Source organism: Colias philodice, chromosome 21, assembly GCF_061535455.1.
Source record: "Colias philodice isolate Cphi_HAF_F1 chromosome 21, ilColPhil1 Martin Lab GWU primary, whole genome shotgun sequence".
NCBI classification, from domain to species: domain Eukaryota; kingdom Metazoa; phylum Arthropoda; class Insecta; order Lepidoptera; family Pieridae; genus Colias; species Colias philodice.
This window is the reverse complement of record NC_143106.1, coordinates 10268033-10288824: the sequence shown is the minus strand read 5'-3', so window position 1 is coordinate 10288824 and position 20792 is coordinate 10268033. Positions and strand designations below refer to the sequence as shown.

The following is a 20792-nucleotide window of genomic DNA, read 5'->3' as shown; positions in this document are numbered from 1 at the left end:
GGCCACGTGACGCGGCGCGCCCCGCCATTGGCCCGCGCGCCGCGGCCACGTGAGCGCGCCGCGCCGCCGCCAGTCGCGGCGTGACATCGGCCGCGCTCGCTGCGCCGCCGCCGCGTAGACATGAGCCTCCTCGACACCCTCCTGGAGGCGGCGCGGTTCATCGAGCTGCAGGAGCGGCGCCTCCACGCCGGTAAGTGGAGCCCGCCCGCCCGTGCGGCCCGCCAGCCGCGCGGCCTGTTCCCCGGCCCCGGCGACGCTCGTACACGTGTAGCCCGCGCCGGCCGCCCGCGCGCCGCGCGGCCCCGCGCTGTGGACGTGGCGGGGCCGCCGCAGTCAGCTGATCGTGCGGCCGGCGAGGGGCGCGGGGGGCGGGGCATCGAGATGCACTCCAAACACAAAGTTTACCTCAAATCTAACACGAGCCAGGGTTGCGTAAGACCATCACGCGGTTCCAAAATCCAATGAAATCATCCCGCAAAGAATGATCGTCGATAGTTATAGTGTAACAATGAAACGAACAGAAGCGGCCGGTGACGTCTCGCTACGTGGTGCTAGCGGCGTGCGATTAGTCATTACTATTGGGTGTAGTACGCCGCGATGCGTCGCTCGGAAAGTTTACAAACAAGTTAACTTGATACGGCTTAGATTGTGATGAGCTTGCTCGACTGCCACTCGGTTATATGTAACGTAAATATAATTATATCACACCGGAATGTTATTATATAGATCTATAGATGTGCCTCGCCGTTTCACCCGCGATAAAAATTAGGCTTTACGTTTAGTTTTGTGAGAGCAGTTCCTATTATAAATTTCCATCCCTTTTACATTATGTTCTAGCCAAAACTAACCTGTCTTTGTATCCAAAAACCCTTCTTCCTTTGAGTTGTCCTATTTAATCTGGTTATATCAAGTTATATCTACTTACATAGTTTCGGAACAAATCTCTTTCTTGGGAAAGAATTTCTGATATCGGTCCAAATGTTTTTGAGTAGAATTATTAAAAACATACTAGCAGTGCAAATATATTTTTTCATTTATAATATTGCACAAGCACTAACTTTTATAAAGCTAATGAAACGCGAACATAATGAAGTAAATAATCTGTACATGGGCATTATGGCTCAGAAGTGGTTGCGACTTGAAATATTTTTGCAAATATTCGTACGTGACCAAATATAACTAAAGGTCAGTAGATAGTACAGTATGCTAAAGGATGTGAAGATTTATGTGAATAAAGTAATATACCTACATTTAAATTAAAAAATAATAATATTAGGAAAGATTTGATTGTTGTTTGAAATGGGAAAACTTAAAAACTACTAAACCGATTCAGAAAGTTTCCACCAACCCTGGTGTAATACACACTTCAGTATACTTTTACACAAAACAATGTATAGGTATTGTAATTGATGTTATTCTAGTATTTTTTATTTATTAATAAGATCTGTGAAACTTTCGTATATTTTTCCTCAATGATTGCGAAGGAAAACAAAAGAAATTCCTAGTAGGGTTTCCTTAACCTTAAAGTTCAAACTTATTCACAAACAAGATATTGGTACAGCCCTTAAAACCTGCCTCGTGTCTGTCAAAGCTATAGACGTTATAGCTGTTAACTTTTTTGTTATTCACAAAACATTAAGAAGGAATATTGGTCTAAATATCCATCTTAATAATAGGAGGTACTAGTAAATACTATTGTCGAGCCGTGATAAAGAAATATAACAATTTTCTGTGTTGTTGTTCAATGCTTAGTAAAATGATATAGGTAGAGATTGATTTTTATATGTTAATAGAGATACTAGCTTTCCATCCTCGACTTCGCTACTTATTTTAATCGTGGGAGTTACACTGGGTACATGCAAAATCAAATTTTTCATTAAAACTTATGTATAAATAGATAGTTTGTGCACCAGACAGTGAAGTGTGAGAGGCTGTATTTTAGGTAGCACATAAGCGTAACTGCGTGCTGCTTCTAGAGATAAACTTATCAATAGAAGCCATCGCGAACGCTTCTAAAATACGTTTCGTCATATCTTAATATGTTCATCTATTCAACTTATGAAGGGGAAATATTACAAAATTTAGAAAAGTTTTATGAGCCTACTTTTAAGGATTTTAAGTCTGTTATTGACATTTAAACGATACGAATAACGTGTGAAGGAGAATCTTATTGAATATCTCTTTCTTAGTCGTCTTATTTATGATGTAGAGCTTTTTTCTCTTCAAATTTTCCGGTTTGTTAATGTCTGTTGTAAATCTTATATATAAAAATGAATCGCAAAATGTGTTGGTAAGCGCATAACTCGAGAACGGCTGAACCGATTTCGATAATTCTTTTTTTATTATATTCCTTGAAGTACGAGGATGGTTTTTATGTAGAGAAAACGTAAATATGTACCACGGGCGAAGCCGGGGCGGACCGCTAGTTTTAAATAATTATCAGGCTCAATATATTAAATGTAGCCAGAAGGCACGAAATTATTACATGTAGAGATGCATGCAATACACGGCGAGTCATACCCACTTGCACTAGTAAGCTTTATCTATCAGACGACATAAAATGTGACAATTTATAAACAAGGGGCGGATATTACGTGTGCCAGGATATATGTAACGCACAGCGCTGCACCGCTCGAGCACGTCCAGTGACAGCGCTCGTTGCTACTTGTTGCATGCCATTTCGATGAGCTATCGAACCTGCTTTAGATAGCGAAACTAGCGCTTTAAGGTACAAGTTACAATGTGCCCGCGACTCTGTTTCCGATAAGGTATATTTTACCTGATTTGCAGCTTTTCAAATCGTGATGGGATTGGACAAACCAAAATACTCATGGTTTGCTGACCAATCACCAAATATTTATACTAATACGGAGACGGGTAATTATTTTATATCAGCTCTATATAAATTTCCGACGGTTAAAAATTCGTATTTCGTGGATAGGTCATTGAGTTACTATGCTTAAAGCGATCAGTCGATTAACGAGTCTCGTGTGAAGACTGATTTTCTTACATTATTTTAATCATTGCATACACTTAACATTGATTTCAAAAATCAGCTCAAGATTCAAAGAGTGCTGACAGTTGGCACCCTTTGGGCACTAGGGCTCTTAAAATCTAAAGTTGAATTGTTGAAAGTAACAAAATAGGGGACTATTATATGGTATGTCGATAGTAACACGTTGAGCAAGATTCGCAAAAACCGAAGCATCACATTGTTATATCGATTGCGTAATAATGAATTATATTTAAGGCGCGGAATTTTTACGACTACAACAAGATTAATGTTGACGATATTGTGTTACGTTTGGACAAGTTTTGCCTCGTGTTGTAATTGAGATAAGGCGATGATTATGTCTTATTTAGTAGGTAGTGAAAAATAGGATTTATCAATAAATATATATTTAAAAATTCTCTCTGCCAAAAGGTCATATAGAAATGGTATTGCTATCTTTTGAAGAAACCGAAAAATTTCTTAACGGGTAACTGAGCTGACACATAATAATATGTAGGTACAATATTTCGATTACAATTGAACTATTATACTTATTTCATTCATAAATTCCAGGAAATCTATTCTTACATCGAAAAGTTTTGAGGTGGTTGTAAATAAAACACAAGTTTGCATCAATAAGTTTATATTTTAATCTATCATACACACAAGTGACTAGTAAATTAAACAATTGTGTAAATAAGGAAAAGTGAGTGTCGCGATCGTCGCTCGTGGTCGTGATTCATAGACCAAATGTTTAGTCAGGGTCTGTAACTCGGAGTTTGTTCCCGAACGTTCTGAATCCCGTTCATCCCAATTGCGGATAATCTTCTTCTAATATATAAAGTTCTCGTGTCGCGGTGTTGGTAGTTCTCACTCCTAACTCCTAACAAACGGCTTGAACGATTGATATGAAATTTTGTGTGCATATCGGGTAGGTCGGATAATTGAACAGCATCTATTTGTCATACCAGCTAGTATGATCCCTGTAATGATGAAAATTTGTTGATGCTATCGAATAAAATAATGATGATACTTGGTATAAAATGTTTGAATTGAATTGAAGTAATGCTTCGCAATGGTGTTTTGTTTCTATGATAGGTGCACGGCGAAGTTATATCATGTTATATGTAAAACCGAGGTACGACAATGTATAGTAATAATATGAAATGTAGAGCTTATGAAAATGTAGATGTAGAGTCTTTTACTTGCAATCATTATATAATGTAAGACGATTAAGCGTGATGACATAGTTAGGTTAGTGAGTGTCACCCTAAAACTAGTCTTAACCTCCTTGTTATAAAGAGCAATTTTGTTCCTATGGCGGTATGTGAAATATTTTTGTTTCTTTCGTTTGGCAATCAGAGTGCATTCTTGTCGTCCAAATGCACGTGTATTATAAAAACGTCACGTTCTGTTTATTCCTATGTTTGCTTTGGGATATATATTTTGGGAATCAACCTAAACAACCTTCACCTTTCTCTGGTACATTGGAAAATAGAAGTTAAATGTTGTGTGTTAGAGCCTAAGAGGTGTTTGATAATTCCGAAAAATACTTCATGGTCATAGGTTATTTGCAATTAACCTACAGGCCAATGAGGGAAACATATGAATGATTGAATTTCGACGTTTTCAAAGTTGTTCGACATGATACATTGCAATTGTTTTGCATGTAGCTCTGTTTGTAAAGATATCCACAAGAAGAGAACTTTGTGGTCTTTACACAAATAATGGCTCTTTGTATGTAATTTTATATTCGAAATCTGACTCATCAGCGATATCAACATCCATCATTGAAATAACCACATAGAGATAACCACAGTAGTTGCAATATATTAAAGGAAAATACCGTTGATACCTAATTATTATTGGCCGAGCGTTGCAAAATCCTATTGATGAGACATTAAACTACATGTTTACTGTGTCTACGCATGATTGACCACAAAAACTTCCACGAGGTTATATGTGTCACTATCGTAGTGAAGGCTAGACTCATTTTACACAATATTTTTACCACCGGTTCGGAAATTGAAAAGCACTTTCGACGAAAAGGTATGGAAAAGGTGACTTAAGTTATAACACGGACATAAAGTACCTTTCTATTTTAAGTGGGAAATCTTTCATAGACATAACCCACGGCCTCCGGGGAAGGGGCCGTGGGTTATGTCGGATTTCTACCGACCAAAACACCACAGTGTTCCGTCAAGCCGCATCAACGACGGGGCCACAGGTATGGTAGAATTCGTCCGTGACGGACATAAGATACCTACTCTAATCCCAATTCAAGCAAATGGCTATTTCAATTTCGGTACATGATTGTGTTTTAAACAATAGCATAATGATGGCGAGGTCGGTTCAGCGAAGAAGTGAAAGTGAGTGCGGCCTCGTGATGGCCCCACGACCACGCCTTGGCGCATCCTTGAGGAACCAATAACTGTGGGACCTATAAGTTAAAAAGGTAGTTAAAGGCAGAGGTGTTCCTACTCTGCTATTAACGATTTTCCTTAAAAGGCAGAAGGTTCTCAACTCTAAGCAGATTTTGCTTTAGAAACAAAATCGCAGTTGGAAGTTTGGACGAAGTAGTAATGAAATAATGTTGATAGTATGATGAATAACCTTGACACGTTTTTGCGACGATTTACGATTTATTTTTATTTTACGGTTATTGTTAGACCATAGAATTAAGGACTACCAAAACAACAGTTAACGTTTAAAGATCCTTATGTTATAGAGATAGATATAAGCTATCACTATCTTTCTGGCCATGGTACGGAACGCGTTGTTCTCGTACGCGGCTCGCGTTTGGCGGATCGTGTTCTAGGACACAAGTGGGAGAGATCATGTGCTCGTCTAAGCCGTAAAGCTCAAAACAATTTCACAATTGCGTTTTATTCGTTCGGTGATTGGTGACGCGGCCGTCTTGTTGACAGCGTTTCGTCAGTTACGTGTGCTGTGTGATGTAGTATTGTAATTATAATACGCGCGGGGGCTTAGTTATTTGTATTATTTACATGTTTTGTTGAGACCTGTTATTTTCTTAATTGTTAGGTACCTAATCGTGTTTTTGATTTGTAATTATTATCTATTGGGGAAATACAGTGTCAAAATGTTGGCGTCTTCTTCGAAATTATTGGCCTTGTGAGAATAATTATTTTCCATACATTTTACACGTATCCGAAACCGGTTGAGTTGAAAGGAGTAGTAATTAAAAGTAGCCTTCTTGGAACTAGCGCTTTTTGCTTGAGACGAATTCTTTGCATACTATCATTTTTAGTACGCAATCAAATGAGTGATATATTTTTGTTAGGTTTGATCAAAAAATTGTATTAAATATTCCTGAATTCACTGGTTCTATTCAGAAATGATAATTTCAGAAAGTTAAAGATATGTATTTTTGAAAGAAACCTAGATGTACAAACAGATGTTTATTGTTTGAAATTACCACCAACTATGAACTCAGAGATTGTAAACGATATAAAAATCATTGATAATCCTAATACGGATCCAAACTATCCTTTAGCAACAGAAACTGTTCGCAACCGAGTAGAATATATTAAAACTAGCCATCGAGATCGCTTCTGAATCCACTCAGAACAGTTGCAAAAAATGTTGTCAGCATTTTAATGCTGTTTACCGCCATTAATGCATACGTGACACTAATGGAGATGGCTCACTGACACCCAGATATTCTGTTGCGTTCTCCACATTATTGTAAAGATAGCGACCGCCTCTCTGTCTCGCCTCGCCCGCTCGCTGAGAGCGGGACGGAGAATCATTTGACAGCAGTTCAACTATAATTTCATTGGACTCTATAAAATCACCGATATCTCGCGTGTTTTCTGATTAAACCAGATATAAGTTTAGTACCGATATTAAGCATACAGAGCGATAGAAGAAATTAGATTTTCATTTCGCAAACGCGTCACGTTTTGTAATTATATTCGAATCTGGATTAAGTTTATCGAGCAGCCGTGTATAAATAATAGATGAGTTCGCCGCTCGAAAATATCTGTTAGAATTGTAAAAAATGATTTCCGAGGGAAATGTATTGTGATTTGTGTCATGTCGTCGCTTTGCATTAATTGGTGGGAACGGTACTCCCCCGCCGCCCGCGCGCCGCGCCCCGCTCTGCCCGTTACTCGCTTAAATTACAATACGATATTGTTTCAGATTTTTCGCGTCACTCGAATACAAATTTAATGTGAAACTAGCGAGCCGGCCCCGCTTCGCTCGCACAGGCACGGAATTAAGTCGTTTAACTGAGCCAGTTAAGGTAAACTTCCATATTACTCGTTGTATGACATTGTACACAGTACGTCGAGATTGCTGGGAGAATCTTTCTGAAGTATGCATTTTAACTTAAGTACCTGATCTTCGAGACATATTAAAACTTAAACAGGTTATAGTATGTGGCACATAAATTGATATCGGCAGAAAATGCAGCATAAAAGTACCATAAAACATCTTAGCAAATTCTTTGCAAAATTTTATCTCGAAAAATGTTGATGAGGAGAGCTCCATTACCATAATAACATTTTCTATTGTCGTCATTATTAACGATTAATCATGTCGTGAATGTTGTCATATAATATTTTTTGTAAGTTTTATAATGTAATAAGCACTTTTATCAACGGTTGCGCGAACAAAACTCGGGGCTTTCACGATACGCGCCGTATCTCAGTATCCTGTGGGTCCCCTTTGTTTCGCCCGCGATAGCTGCTCCACACTGCCGGAAAAATCCAGCTGATAGCGATCGACACGTACAGTAAATGTAAATCGTCACCGATTACATTAATGTTACCTCTGTGCACAATTACTCGTTGGAAAATGGTCCTCGAAGGACCATTATTACAAGTAATTGAATTATTTTGTATCTAAGTATCGCCTACTTTCTTTTTCTTTTAAATTGATATCGCTAATGCTCTGTGATACACAGATAGAATAGAATTCTGCCAAAGTTACGTGATATAAATCTCAATCAAGTTATCTCGGTCGGCAGGTAGCATCGAATAAGTATGATTTTCAGGCTCGCAGGCAGTTTGATGAGATGGGCAGAATCCAGAAATAGAATGTAGGTATATCGCTAGGTCGGGCGCAACCTGCTCGACCGGCAGGTGCGGTGTACGCGGGGCACATGAGCGCGGGGAGCTCGCCTGCACGGCGCACGCTGCACCGCGCCAAGGTCAGCCGCCGCACGCATGCGCTCCCTCGCCGACCTTATCGCGTACGCCCGCCGTGTTTATGTGTTCCTGCGACCTGCACTCGAAACAATGCCTTCTCTCATACGGAAATCTCGAAAACATCGATAACCTCTCCCCCTGGCTCCGCTCGCCTTCGCTCCGCCGCGTCGTGCCGCCAGCTCGACTTAATTTTTAATCTTTAGAGTTCACGGTTAAATGCGTATATTGGTATGCGCCTATTTATAGCGAGATCGACGAAAGTTCGTCTCTCGCCGCGCCGTGATAACTCGCCACGCGTAGGCAGGCCCGACCTGTTATTATGGATTCGTATCTGCGGCAAACGTTTTGTCTCGCGGTCCCTCAGCATCTACCGTGACGGCTCGATGACTTGGTCTACTTAATTTTATCAATGTCATCTTGACACAAAGCGTTTAACTAACTGGTATATCTGACTTCTCTGTATTATGTCAGTAAAAATAGTAATTATTTTTCATAAAATAACATAATAAGGTGTTAACCATCCGTTTGCAACAATATTTTCACAGAGATAATATGGTATTCATGAATAACAATGAATAATGATGTATCGTCGGCGAATGTGCGTCGCCCGTCGCCGTGTGGTGACGGTCGCTATGGCTCATTAGAAAGTTAGCTTTTTCGCACATAAGGAGCGCAGCGCGGGGCCCGGCCCCGGGCCGCCCACGGTCGCGTCGTCCTCCGCAACAGCCGCTTCGACACAATGTTCCATTCACCTTATTCGCCGAGGTTCAGTGACTCCGCCGCGTCACCGGCACACGAGCGCCGCCGGCTCATCGGCCAGCGCCGACTGCAGTTAGCATTCAGTGGAAGTGCGGGTGCTCGGCGACCTCGTTCCGGCGGCGGGAGCGCCGCGGTTATGTAAAGCGCTGCATGTGCGAGTGTTGCGCTCGGCCGCGTGCGAGCGCGCTGCAGCGGGGGCGGGGCGGGGGGTGAGGGGGGGGCGCTCCTCCCGCGCGGCGTCACCGGCAGCTCGCGGCCGCGCGCCGCTCGCTGCGGGTCAGTCGTCGAGCGCTGCTTGTCGACGTCGGCCGCGCCCGGCTGTCGTTGAGAACGCTCCGGCGTGTAGCGCCGGATCCGCGGTGTGTCGACTTTCGGGTGCGTACCGGGGCCCGCGGGTGCGTTCGCGACGGTCACGATCGCGGCCCGTCAGCTGTGCTCTAAAATAGCGCGCGTTATCATCGCGACCTCGGAGGCGAGACGAGATAGCGCGAGGTCGGCGGCACCTGCGCGCCGCCGCACACGTGCGCGGCCCGCGGTGCAGCGCCGGGCTGCGGACCCAGCTCTCCTGCCCGCCGCCGCTCGTCTCTCTCCGCAGGATCGCGATATCGCTTTGTTTGATGCCAATATGTAAAAACTATCGAGAATTCTTTATGGAAATCAGACGCTAATATAAAATCTGATGATCTATAATTACCACGGTGGTTATAAAAAATACTACTGACCGAATTTGTGAGATCGAACATTGATGACGCTGGTATTGTAGCGACTTTAGCGAAGAAATAAGTTGAAATGAATCTTTCATTTATACAACAGTGACTGAAACGATTCGATTCACTTTGCTCTCCTTTGTCGCTTAGCATTTATCGTTAATTTTCTGATATCAGCTGCTTATCTTCATATAAATATATACGTGCCACACGTATGTGAGATTGTTATTATGTAAAATATGTTGACGATTTTATCCCAGGTTCAATTCTTACTAATATTACTGTCTTGCTATTTAACCCCCCTACACGGTGTTGATTGACCTTCTTAAACTAGTTTTTAATTCTTCCACGATCACTGAAACGACTGAGGCTTTTATTGTGTTTTTATATTTAGTAGGTCTTCTAAAAATATTGTTAGTTCAGTGATATCATGTAGCCAATCAAAATTTTTCTTTGTTATTTCGTTCATGTTATAAGATGTAGCCAACGTTTATTTTCGTCGTTATGTTGGATTCTCTTGCAGTTCGTTCTTTTCCTCGTGTTTTATTGTTTCTCTTTATCCATTGAATTACTCTCTATATTTTCTGTCACGAATTCAAAGGTGTCAGAAATTATTGGACCCAACATTTTTCTTTTATTTTGGCCTTCTTCAGTTTCATCATACCTATAATTGTCTGGATTTATTTGGGCTCCTTATATACTTTCTGTTGTAATTTGATAATGTTATTAGTTACCTGTGTTCCCTTTTGTTGAGTCTCAAACGCTGAAACCGTAAAAATGAATAGGCACTGCGCAAATTTCTTCGAAATAACGAGAGTTTGGGAACTTTTTCATTTTTGTTATATAATTTGTTTATTTGGAAGCTTATGTACACGACTATCAACTGTTGATTTTGTGGCATTAAAATGGCTATCATATGTAATCGTATATTGATCCAATTTATAGATAAAAACAGCTAAAAAAAACTAAAGGCTAGCATTTCTGTTCTGATCAATATTTTTAATATATTCGTTACTAAAGATAAATTTTAATATAATTAATTTTACTTCGCATTCGTTTTTGGTTAACCTAGAGTGGTGGGAACACCACTTGATGCCAATCAGAATATAGGTAATTCAGAATTTCTCGAAACCCATCTTTATTTGAAAAAGACGTTAAAATGCAACGGTGACTGTATTATGCTAAATTGATTTGATCGCGTTCTCGGCAGTTCGTGTTTTTAGTTGATCAAACGATTTGAATATATAAAATTGCTATCATTTTTCAAGACTCGTGTATTTGTTTGTATTCGTTAAAATATTAATACGCAATAAGATTTCCGATCGAGGTGATAACATTTATCTCAAAGGTTGTTCCAGAACATTGCAAGCCAAACGCTTTTCTAATCGCTGTGTGCAATTAATGTAATAATTACGCCATTTCAGTGTGCAAGTTAATAATATGTTGCATCTGTTAAATGTTTAGGATATAACCAGTTAATCTTAATGGTCTTAAGACTCACTGTCAGACTTTTTAATTTAGCGATACCCTTCGATTCTGGATCTGGATATTTTGGTATGCCCCCAATTTTGTTTTATGAAATAATTTGAAGATCACATACATTTTAATAAGTAAACAATATCTAATACTATATATATAGGTTATTGATTTCATAGGGGTGATTTTTTCCTAAATTCAAAAATCAAGCTTTTCTAAGAAGATTCCAAAAACTTCTACAGTAGGTAAAGTTTTCCAATGAATCGCTTGAGGTATCTCTATGCTTCAGTTTCGTTTCTTCCATTTCTTTTGGATATCTTCCAGGCTTAACAACTCTATCTAAAATCATTGTCCATCATCTAGACCATCTCGAGAGGACCATTCGATGATAGCTCGATAGATGTTTCTTGTTGCGCAATCTGTCGGTTACGTAACGTTAGCACGCGTCGTCCTAGCATTAATTATGCTATTTTGTGTCGATATCGGATGATCTCGGTGTCAGGTTGCGTCGTGTCATTGTAATGGTGTCAAACAAGTGGGGACTGGTGTGCGAGACGAGGGTAGTCGTGCTCATGGTTCAGACCAATTGCTATTTTTCTTATTGGGTTCTTGTAATATTCGCATTGGATAGAAATTTTGTAAAAGCTGTTCAATGAGCGTATTCATATTTAAGCGATGTCAGGATAGGTTCTATTGCTCTGTGTTTATTAAATAGAAAATTAACAAACGATTTCTGCCCAGGATGTCAAGAATAATTATTGATTAAAATGTACTTTAAATTGAATATTAAGACAAAAATGGATGCCGATAAAGCAGTTACACCTGCATAATAATATCTTATTACATATATTGTTATAAATTCTTTAGATAAAATTATTACTTGTACAGAAAATGTTTTCAAATCACACGTGTACCTATGCATATATGCGCATTACTCTTTCTTCAAACATTATTATGTAACACTTCGAAGGTTTCCTCGCTATCGATACAGCTCGTACTTGACGTATCCCTAACGTTTTCTAATTTCATCTGAACGTATCGACGATTCGCTTTTAAAAATTTCACCCGATCTTGGCTTCGGTTCAGTATAAAAATAATCGTTTCTTATTTTCACATGTCATCTAGACAACTGAACGTGTTATTTTTATTCGATAACTAGCCGACCGCCCCGGCTTCGCCCGTGGTACATGTTTACGTTTTCTCTACATAAGAACCATCCTCGTACTTCAAGGAATATAATAAAAAAAGAATTATCGAAATCGGTTCAGCCGTTCTCGAGTTATGCGCTTACCAACACATTTTGCGATTCATTTTTATATATAAGAAGATTTGGTAATTTTAAATCTCCATTTGATTAATTACAGTGGTTATAAACAAGAGCCAAAGCGGATTAGCTCAGTATAAATTGCAGCTGAATCAGCTGTGACACGTGTTACTTCTTTGTTAGACTATGCAATAAGGTCTACCGTCGTACCAGGGCGGCATGACGCTGCAGGCGGTAGCGGCGAGCGGCGCGGGGGGTGCGGGCGGGGCGGGAGGTACACGTGCTCGCGGCCGTATCCCCGTGCATGCCATGCGTTCCCCCCCGGCCCGCCGCCCCCGCACTTGTTGAGCGCCCTCACTATCCGTGCCACTGGCCTTCGAGCCACACGACAATATTATTATAACAACTCGCTCCTCTTCCTCGCATACTTTCTGTCTCTTTCCGACGTGCGATTCGAGGCTATCGATTTCTACATCTCGTATATTATGTTATTGTCCTTTTAATTGATACGTTTCGCAACTGTTAAGTATTTTCATTAGAAATTCATAACGGTCACTGAAAAATTTCAAACGATGCATGCACAGTGCACACAAGGCAATCTAGAAAATTCCGTATCGTCTGTTCGGTTGTTTCAGTTTCGAGTTTGTTTTGGATGTTTGAAAAGGTTGAGTTATCGAACGCTCCGGTATGGCCTCCGCCAACTCCGGGGCAGATTGACGTCACCGCACCGGGCTTACGCTTGTGAGTCAGGCGTTACGAGCTGTCGCAACCCATGCGTTATACACTTTACTCGTTTCGACATCTTTTATTTGAGCACTACAAAGTGTACGAAAGAGAAATCACAGACACTTCGAAGTTATACGCAGTTCCTTCACTACCTTGTTTGTTTTAACTTTTAAAGTTTTCCTTCGAATCAATTGTGAAAACTTTATCACTTGCTCATGTCTACAATACCTGTGTCAACAATAGATTATCAGTGGGGCTTCTGAAAAGTTTGCCATTTTACGTAAATACAATGTAGAACAAAAGTAAATTGCCAACAGTCGAGTCTCTGTTACTTTCGACAATGAGCGACGTTTCAGAGTATTTGAAAATAAATGATCCACACTCTACAGGCCGCAATATGCTCATTGACTTGTTTTATTACTGTGGTATTGAACAAAAGCGTCTAAATCCATATTACTACTTTACTGTCCGGACAATCGTACTCGATAATTAAAATAGAAATCACTTATGATCAAACGCACCCGCAGTTTCCCTAACGTTAAAGTTTTTACAGTTGAAGTTCTGAAAAAAAAAATACTTATGAGAATATTCATATAAGTTAGTGTTTATATAGTGGAATAAGTGACAATGAGAACAATAAAAAAAACAGTGAAAGCGAAAAGGACTTGCGAGAGTAGTAAGTAAAGACTGACCCGACGTAGAATGGGTATACTTATGGAAAGCTCAGAGGGTAACTCGGTCGGAGGCAACCGTCGCATTGGCGAGCCGGAGCTCTTCAGCGCCATGAGTGCGCCCGGAGAGTACTACGAGACTCTGCACACCATTGCCATCAACACCAGGGAGACAGAGTTCGGCAGCTACGTGGAGCCGATACCCATCACGCTTAAAGCGTACAAGCACATGCAGACGCTCCCCCGCGCCGCCGACGGCTACGGGTTCCCGCAATCCGTCATCACCCCCTTGAACCCCGTCAGCCAGGGCGAGCTAGACCATCCTATGCCGTCGGTTATCATTCAGAGCCCAGTCAAGGAAGACAGGGTGAAAGTCGCGAGGCCTCCTAAAAAGAAGTGGATTAAAGAGTATTTGGGTAAGTGACACGTAGATAAGATTACCCGACCGACGCGTGTTGTATTACGCTACTTTGTCAGAGGACTTTAAATAGATACTGCGTTCAATTAATATGTCGGACAGATGTTAAATTCGTTGCAGCATCATAAGACCCGATATAATTATGTATCAAAACACGTACGATTTAGATTACTCGGCGACGATCGTCCGCCGACCTTGCCGTGGCAACCTTGTGTTGTTTTTGCACAATAGTGAGGCTGCGCGCGACTAAATTCGTCAATGAACGGTGCACACAGCCTCATTTGAAATGAATAACAATGTCAGTAAGAGGTACATAAAAATATCGCTTTCTTTAATTGTGTCCGTTCTGGTTTCTGTCCAGTCTCCAGAAAAGTCCTTCTACTAATCTTGAAATAAGTAAGCGTTCACACGTTTCATTAACAAAGAGGATTTTCTAGTTTATCATTCGCTCTCCTATTTGCTCTGCTCCGGAAATATGAAGTTACACAAAAAACTAACCAGTTTGAAGGAGTTCAGGGCTTGAAAAACTTGGTTGAAATTGACACAATGCCATTTGCAAACTGTGACTATGTTATTTCCCAATTTATTCACAACTTAAACAAGAAAAGCTGATAGAAGGAGGTAATTAACTAAATATAATGAAGAAACAATTATTATGTTACATTGTGTTTACAATAGAATGTATACTTTACAATGTAATGAACGATTAGGAAACGATAGGAGGAATAATAGTGCATATAGATAGACTACTACCAGTTATCAAGGCCTTACATACATCGACAACAGCGATAATTTTAATATTCATCGTGACGTCGGCGCCCTTTGCAGTCACTGTGTTTAAGGTTAGGCTAGGTTATAGTCGCTTTGCAATATGTTCCCATATTAGAATATAGGGGGTTTCGACTACGGGCCTTCAAATCTGGATTAGATTAAGGGATAACTAGTCAAACATGAGGATATTTAACTGTAATAAATTCCGTTCTTGTCACTGCACTGTCATTACAATGTCTTTCGATCGATATTAAGTTCACGGTTGCCATTTTATCAGCAATCAAGTGCGTACGATATTTCGAATGTTACACAGTGTCATCGGCTACCAGGGCAACAGAATTGTCGAGGCGCTCATAGCGCTAACTAGCCAACTTACTGTCGCCCAACAAGGTCGAGGATTTTACTTTTTAATACCTACGTGTGAAGTGATTCCTGCACCGTTATAAATTAAAGATTCGTTTAATTTATTAAGCTATCCTTTAAAAGCCTTATAAATACGTGTTTAAAGCAATCGTCAGTTGGAGAATTGCTTCTTTTTTTAAAGTGAACCGGTTTCATGGCGTTGGTTAGCTTCATCAAATACTTTTAGTATGTATTCTGTAAATTATTGATGGATTAAACTAAAAAATGAAATATTAACTCTTTGCATCGCTCTTTGTTCACATCAACATTTAGCCGCAGTATATACTTACTTCTTCTGTGCAATAAGATGATTCGACTTGCGGAACCAACATCAGCCTTACAGTTCCATATTTTTGAAAATAACTAAATGTTATTAAATATAATCTATACAAATATTATAAAGAGGAAAGGTTTGATTTTTTGTTTGTTTGTTTGTATGAATTGAATAGGCTCCGAAACTACTTGGCAGATTTGAAAAATTCTTTCACTGTTGGAAAGCTACATCATTTCTGAGTGACATAGGCTAGGTTTTATCCCGGAAATCCCACGGGAACGGGAACTATGCGGGTTTTTTTTTGAAAACGCGGGCGAAGCCGCAGGCGGAAAGCTAGTCATTAATATAATCATTTATATTAAGCGAAGTTTTCCTTCTCAGTTTACATGTTTTATTGTGTAGACAGTAGTACTACAGCGGCCTACGCAGTAACCGTAGATTGAATAAGCTTTGACGCATTACGACCAAACACAAAGTGCGTAAAAGCGTTACTTTGTAGCTGTAGCAACTTTGCAACGATGACGTCATTCCATTTTGTTCAACTGTCGAATCTGACATTTCACGCGAAGCCTATGAGTTTAAACATTTTTAAACGTAATTTGAAAATGTACAGATTTGTTGCTCTACGTTTGAAAATGTACAGATTTATTGCTCTACATTTTAAAAGTTCAGGGTCTTAATATTTTTATTATGAAATATCTGAAGTACTTAGATAATATTTAATTTAGCTTCATTGGTATCGTGATCATGAAGTCTTGGGTGAGATTTAGACTTACCCGATATGCACAGAAAATTTCATGAGAATCGGTCCACCCGTTTCGGAGGAGTATGCAGACTAACATTGTGACACGAGAATTTTATATATAAGACTAGCGGTCCGCCCCGGCTTCGCCCGTGGTACATATGAAAAATAGATGTTGGCCGATTCTCAGACTTACCCGATATGCACAGAAAATTTCATGAGAATCGGTCCACCCGTTTCGGAGGAGTATGCAGACTAACATTGTGACACGAGAATTTTATATATAAGATTATTACATATTTAGTACATATAGGTAGATAGAGATCAACTCTATCTAGTCTTAGGGGAAGACATGTTGTATAAGACTCTTTGTAACTAATACGTTTGTATCAGAATTATTAATTTACTCTTAAAATATACCTGAATATACATTTTGGACCGGTTCTATTGCGAATTTGAAACAAAAAATTCATGTAAGTAGTAATAATTTTTTAATGTCCATATTTAAATGATAAAAAATAACGAGTAATAAATCAGTTGAAGGTGATAAGCGGAAAAATATATTTTACTTAAAAATCTGTTTCATCATGTTTTAATAATTCAAGACTATTGATTATGAATTACAGTTAGGTTTTTTAGTTCTATTTTTTTTGTTCTACAAAGATGCTCGTAAGTAATATGAATAATTTTTTCTCGTAATTTTCCTATGCGTTTATCGTTATTTTTGTTCAGTTAAACCGATATCCTATTCCTAAAACCCATAATGTAATGAGCAACCTGCAAATCACATTTATATTACGACTTTAAATGAGTCATTACTTAACAGAATAAGTTACATGTGTTTTTATTAACATTACATAACATCACACACACATAGACCTTCTAAGCTTATAAAATGACTTGCGTAACTGGCTCGTGCGGCGTGCCTAAGCAGGATTCTCATAGTTCAAGTTATTAAAGAGTCTATAACCGCCTTTGAAAATGGAGGAAGATTTATCTCATTTTAAACCTTATAAAAAAGTAGAGACGTCCGGTTTTGCATGAAAGTACTAAACACTGACCGATCTCCTGGAGTGAAATCTCTGATTACCTATAAAGCTTTACCAGGATACAATAATGCTTCCTGGTGATTAATTTTCTTATTTATATGTGTATACTGTATATATAAAGTAAGGTTCATCTCTGAAACTGAAATCTACAAATCACTTCAAGGAATAGACATTAACAAGGGACCAGGCCCAGACGGAATCGCTCCCCTGTTCTTAAAAACTTGTTCTGCGCAACTCACAAAGCCTCTGTACCACATCTACAATAAATCTATCTCCCTCGGCCATTTTCCGACTAAATGGAAAATTGCACACATCACTCCAATACACAAAAAAGGTGATCAGAGTGATGTTAAGAATTATAGGCCGATATCAATACTGTCAGCCATGGGTAAACTGTTCGAATCCATAATTTACAACAGATTTTATTTTCATCTCAAACCTCTGTTTGACCCCTGTCAACACGGTTTTCTTCCGGGGCGTTCAACCATGTCTAATCTTTTGGAATACGTCAGCGACATCAATGAAGAGCTCGAAAAACAAAATGAAATTCATGCTATCTACACCGATTTCTCCAAGGCATTTGACATGGTTGATCATAGCCTTCTTGTCCAAAAATTGTACCACGCAGGTATTTGCGGCTCTCTGCTCAGATGGTGCGAATCATATCTGCGTAATAGGTCCCAATTAGTTGTACTCAGAGGTTACAAGTCAGTCGCTCGACCATTACCCTCAGGTGTACCTCAAGGCTCTCACCTCGGTCCACTCTTTTTTCTACTATACGTTAACGACCTAGGTGCCAACATTACGTCTAAGTACCAAATGTTCGCCGACGATCTCAAATTGTATAGGGTAATAAAAAACCATGAAGATACTTTAGCATTACAAAACGATATCAACAGCATTACATTATGGTGCGCAAAAAATAACATGTTCCTTAACGTATCTAAGTGTTATCATATAAAATTCACAAGGAAACGTAATCCACTTCATATAACTTACTCTATTGATAACATTCCAATCGGTGAAGTCACGTACATTCGCGATCTCGGTGTTGTGGTGGACACAAAAGTCGACTTTCGCGAGCACATAGACTCGTTAGCAACAAGGGCCGCACGCCTTTCTGGATTCATCATTAGACAGAGCAAATTCTTTAATGACTCTGAAGTACCAGTATTGCTTTTTAATTGCTACGTACGATCTCTCCTCGAATACTGTAGCCCTGTGTGGAATCCTACTTATGCCGTACACATACAGCGGTTGGAACGGATACAGAAACAATTCCTGTACCACCTAACTTTCACTCACAATCTTTGCCGTAACCTAACGTCTTATTCTTCTAGACTTATGCACTTTAAAATGAAATCGCTTGAAAGCAGACGGACCCTTTCTGATATCGTGTTTCTATACAAAATTATAAATGGTAAAATAGATAATTCTCAATTATTAGGAAAAATTAGCATACATGTACCAAGGCCATTCAGCCGTCCCACTAACATGAAAACGTTTAGTCTTCCCTTTTGTCGTACAAACTACGCTCAACACTCGTCATTGCACCGCATGTGTTCAGCTTACAACGAAAAAGTTTGTAATAACGTCGATATATTTAGCGCATCCCTAAATTCATTTAAAAAATTAGTTTCCAAAATTGCATAAATATTGTATTTAAATTGATCCATAATGTTATTTTTCTAAATTATGTTAATATTGTATCTAATAATGTAAATATGTATTCGCATACTTATTATTGCAGGCTGTGTTCACCTCTAGAAGGTCTAGCACCTATTACTTGTGATGTATCATAGAATAACCATATCTATTTTTGTAGTGCTATGTCCAGTTTGGTGGACCTAATAAAAAAAAAAAAAAAAGGTTTATGTCCGAATTCCAAACCGCACGTAAGGGTCAGCTCACACCGAGACGCGACGCGGCGCGACGCTGCGCGCACATTTTTCATAGAGCGACTCAGAATATACTTTATTCACTACACGAAAAGATACACATTGCTACGCCGCGAGGCACCTCGAGGCGCAGCGCTGCGTGGTGCAACGTAATCTGAATTCTCACAATGTAATGTGTATCTTTTCGTGTAGTGAATAAAGTATATTCTGAGTCGCTCTATGAAAAAAGTGCGCGCAGCGTCGCGCCGCGTCGCGTCTCGGTGTGAGCTGACCCTAAGGCTACACGTGCTGAGGCGCGACCCGAAATATAGGGCGCGGGTCGCGAATCGCGAGGTTGTTGACATCGCGATATTGCGTTACTATCGCGCCGTTTCTTTTGTCCCCGCTCATTGCGCGCTGATTGCCCGAGTCCATCGCCACCGACGACGCTATTCGCGCCTGATAAACGATAGCGTATCGCATTCCTGCATACGAATGAGCAAAGCGGGATAAGTGCCTTATAACGCGTTAAGTCAAATTACCAATTAAACATTTAATTGGATCACTAATCGTTCGAACGTGTAGTATTGGCTATCGAAGCGTCAGACGTAAATAGAGCAGTAGAAATCAGCAGGTGGTGGATCAGTATTCGCGGTCGGGTGTTTCCGGCGAGCCGAGACGTCACGTGGCGGGCCCGAGCATGCGGCCCTCCCCCCTCCCCCGCTCCTCCAGCTGCCCGCACACCTCTCTCCCGCGAGTCTCCTTCCTCCGCGCCGCGCACCCCGCTGTCGCCGCCCGACCAAGTCGTGCGGTCACCTTCCACGCTACTTAGTACAAACAATTCACTACGAACTGAACAATGGCGAATTACGAACACTAAACTAATACACACCAAAGCGTTACCTACTACGTAGAGAAATAGAATCAAAACTTTACTGCTCAAGATTTAGCTGATTTAATGACGTGCAGGCGCGTAAACAATCTAAATATGAATGTTTATCAGTTCTAGTTCTGGTACCGGCCTTGCTAAGTTGGAAACTAGGTGGCCGAGTGCAAATTGTATGAAAAAATAAAAAAAATTCCAACTATTGTTTCTTTACGATAAGATTGTTCGTTTAAAAGCTACTTTCGCAGTTGATTCATTACAGTTAATGCGTTGTTACAAGAAGATTGTATTATTCCTGAATACAATACATTTAGTTTACGACGACACAACACAGATCCAAACACTCTACATAAGAGTTCAATGAGATTCAAATATCAGCGGTTTACTTGAAAGTTGAAACCGTTCAAAAATATAAACAAAATGTTAAACTTTTACAAAACGTTGAATATATATCAGTTTAAGATATCCATTTCTTTCTAAGGAACGACCAGAACCAGAACGACCATTTGGTTGGGTATGAGTTATGACATTGCGTCGTATCAGATGTTGAGATGCTTCTAGAACATTTTCTAGCTATTTTGCATAGATTGTAATCTCTAGG

The 20792-nt window shown here is 39.9% G+C and overlaps 1 protein-coding gene across 6 annotated transcripts in view; it reads left to right on the top strand.

The window, feature by feature from the left end:
- The first annotated feature begins 52 nt into the window (after positions 1-52).
- LOC149479160 (uncharacterized) overlaps positions 53-20792 on the top strand; it is a 34388-nt gene continuing 13648 nt past the window's right edge. The window contains exons 1-2 of one of the 6 annotated variants that reach the window (XM_089708498.1): positions 71-190; positions 13655-14188. In XM_089708498.1, coding sequence (XP_089564624.1) covers positions 13804-14188 — 385 coding nt within the window. In that variant the 5' untranslated portion in view covers positions 71-190; positions 13655-13803. The other 5 variants (XM_089708495.1, XM_089708496.1, XM_089708499.1 and 2 more) reach the window with 5 other exon arrangements.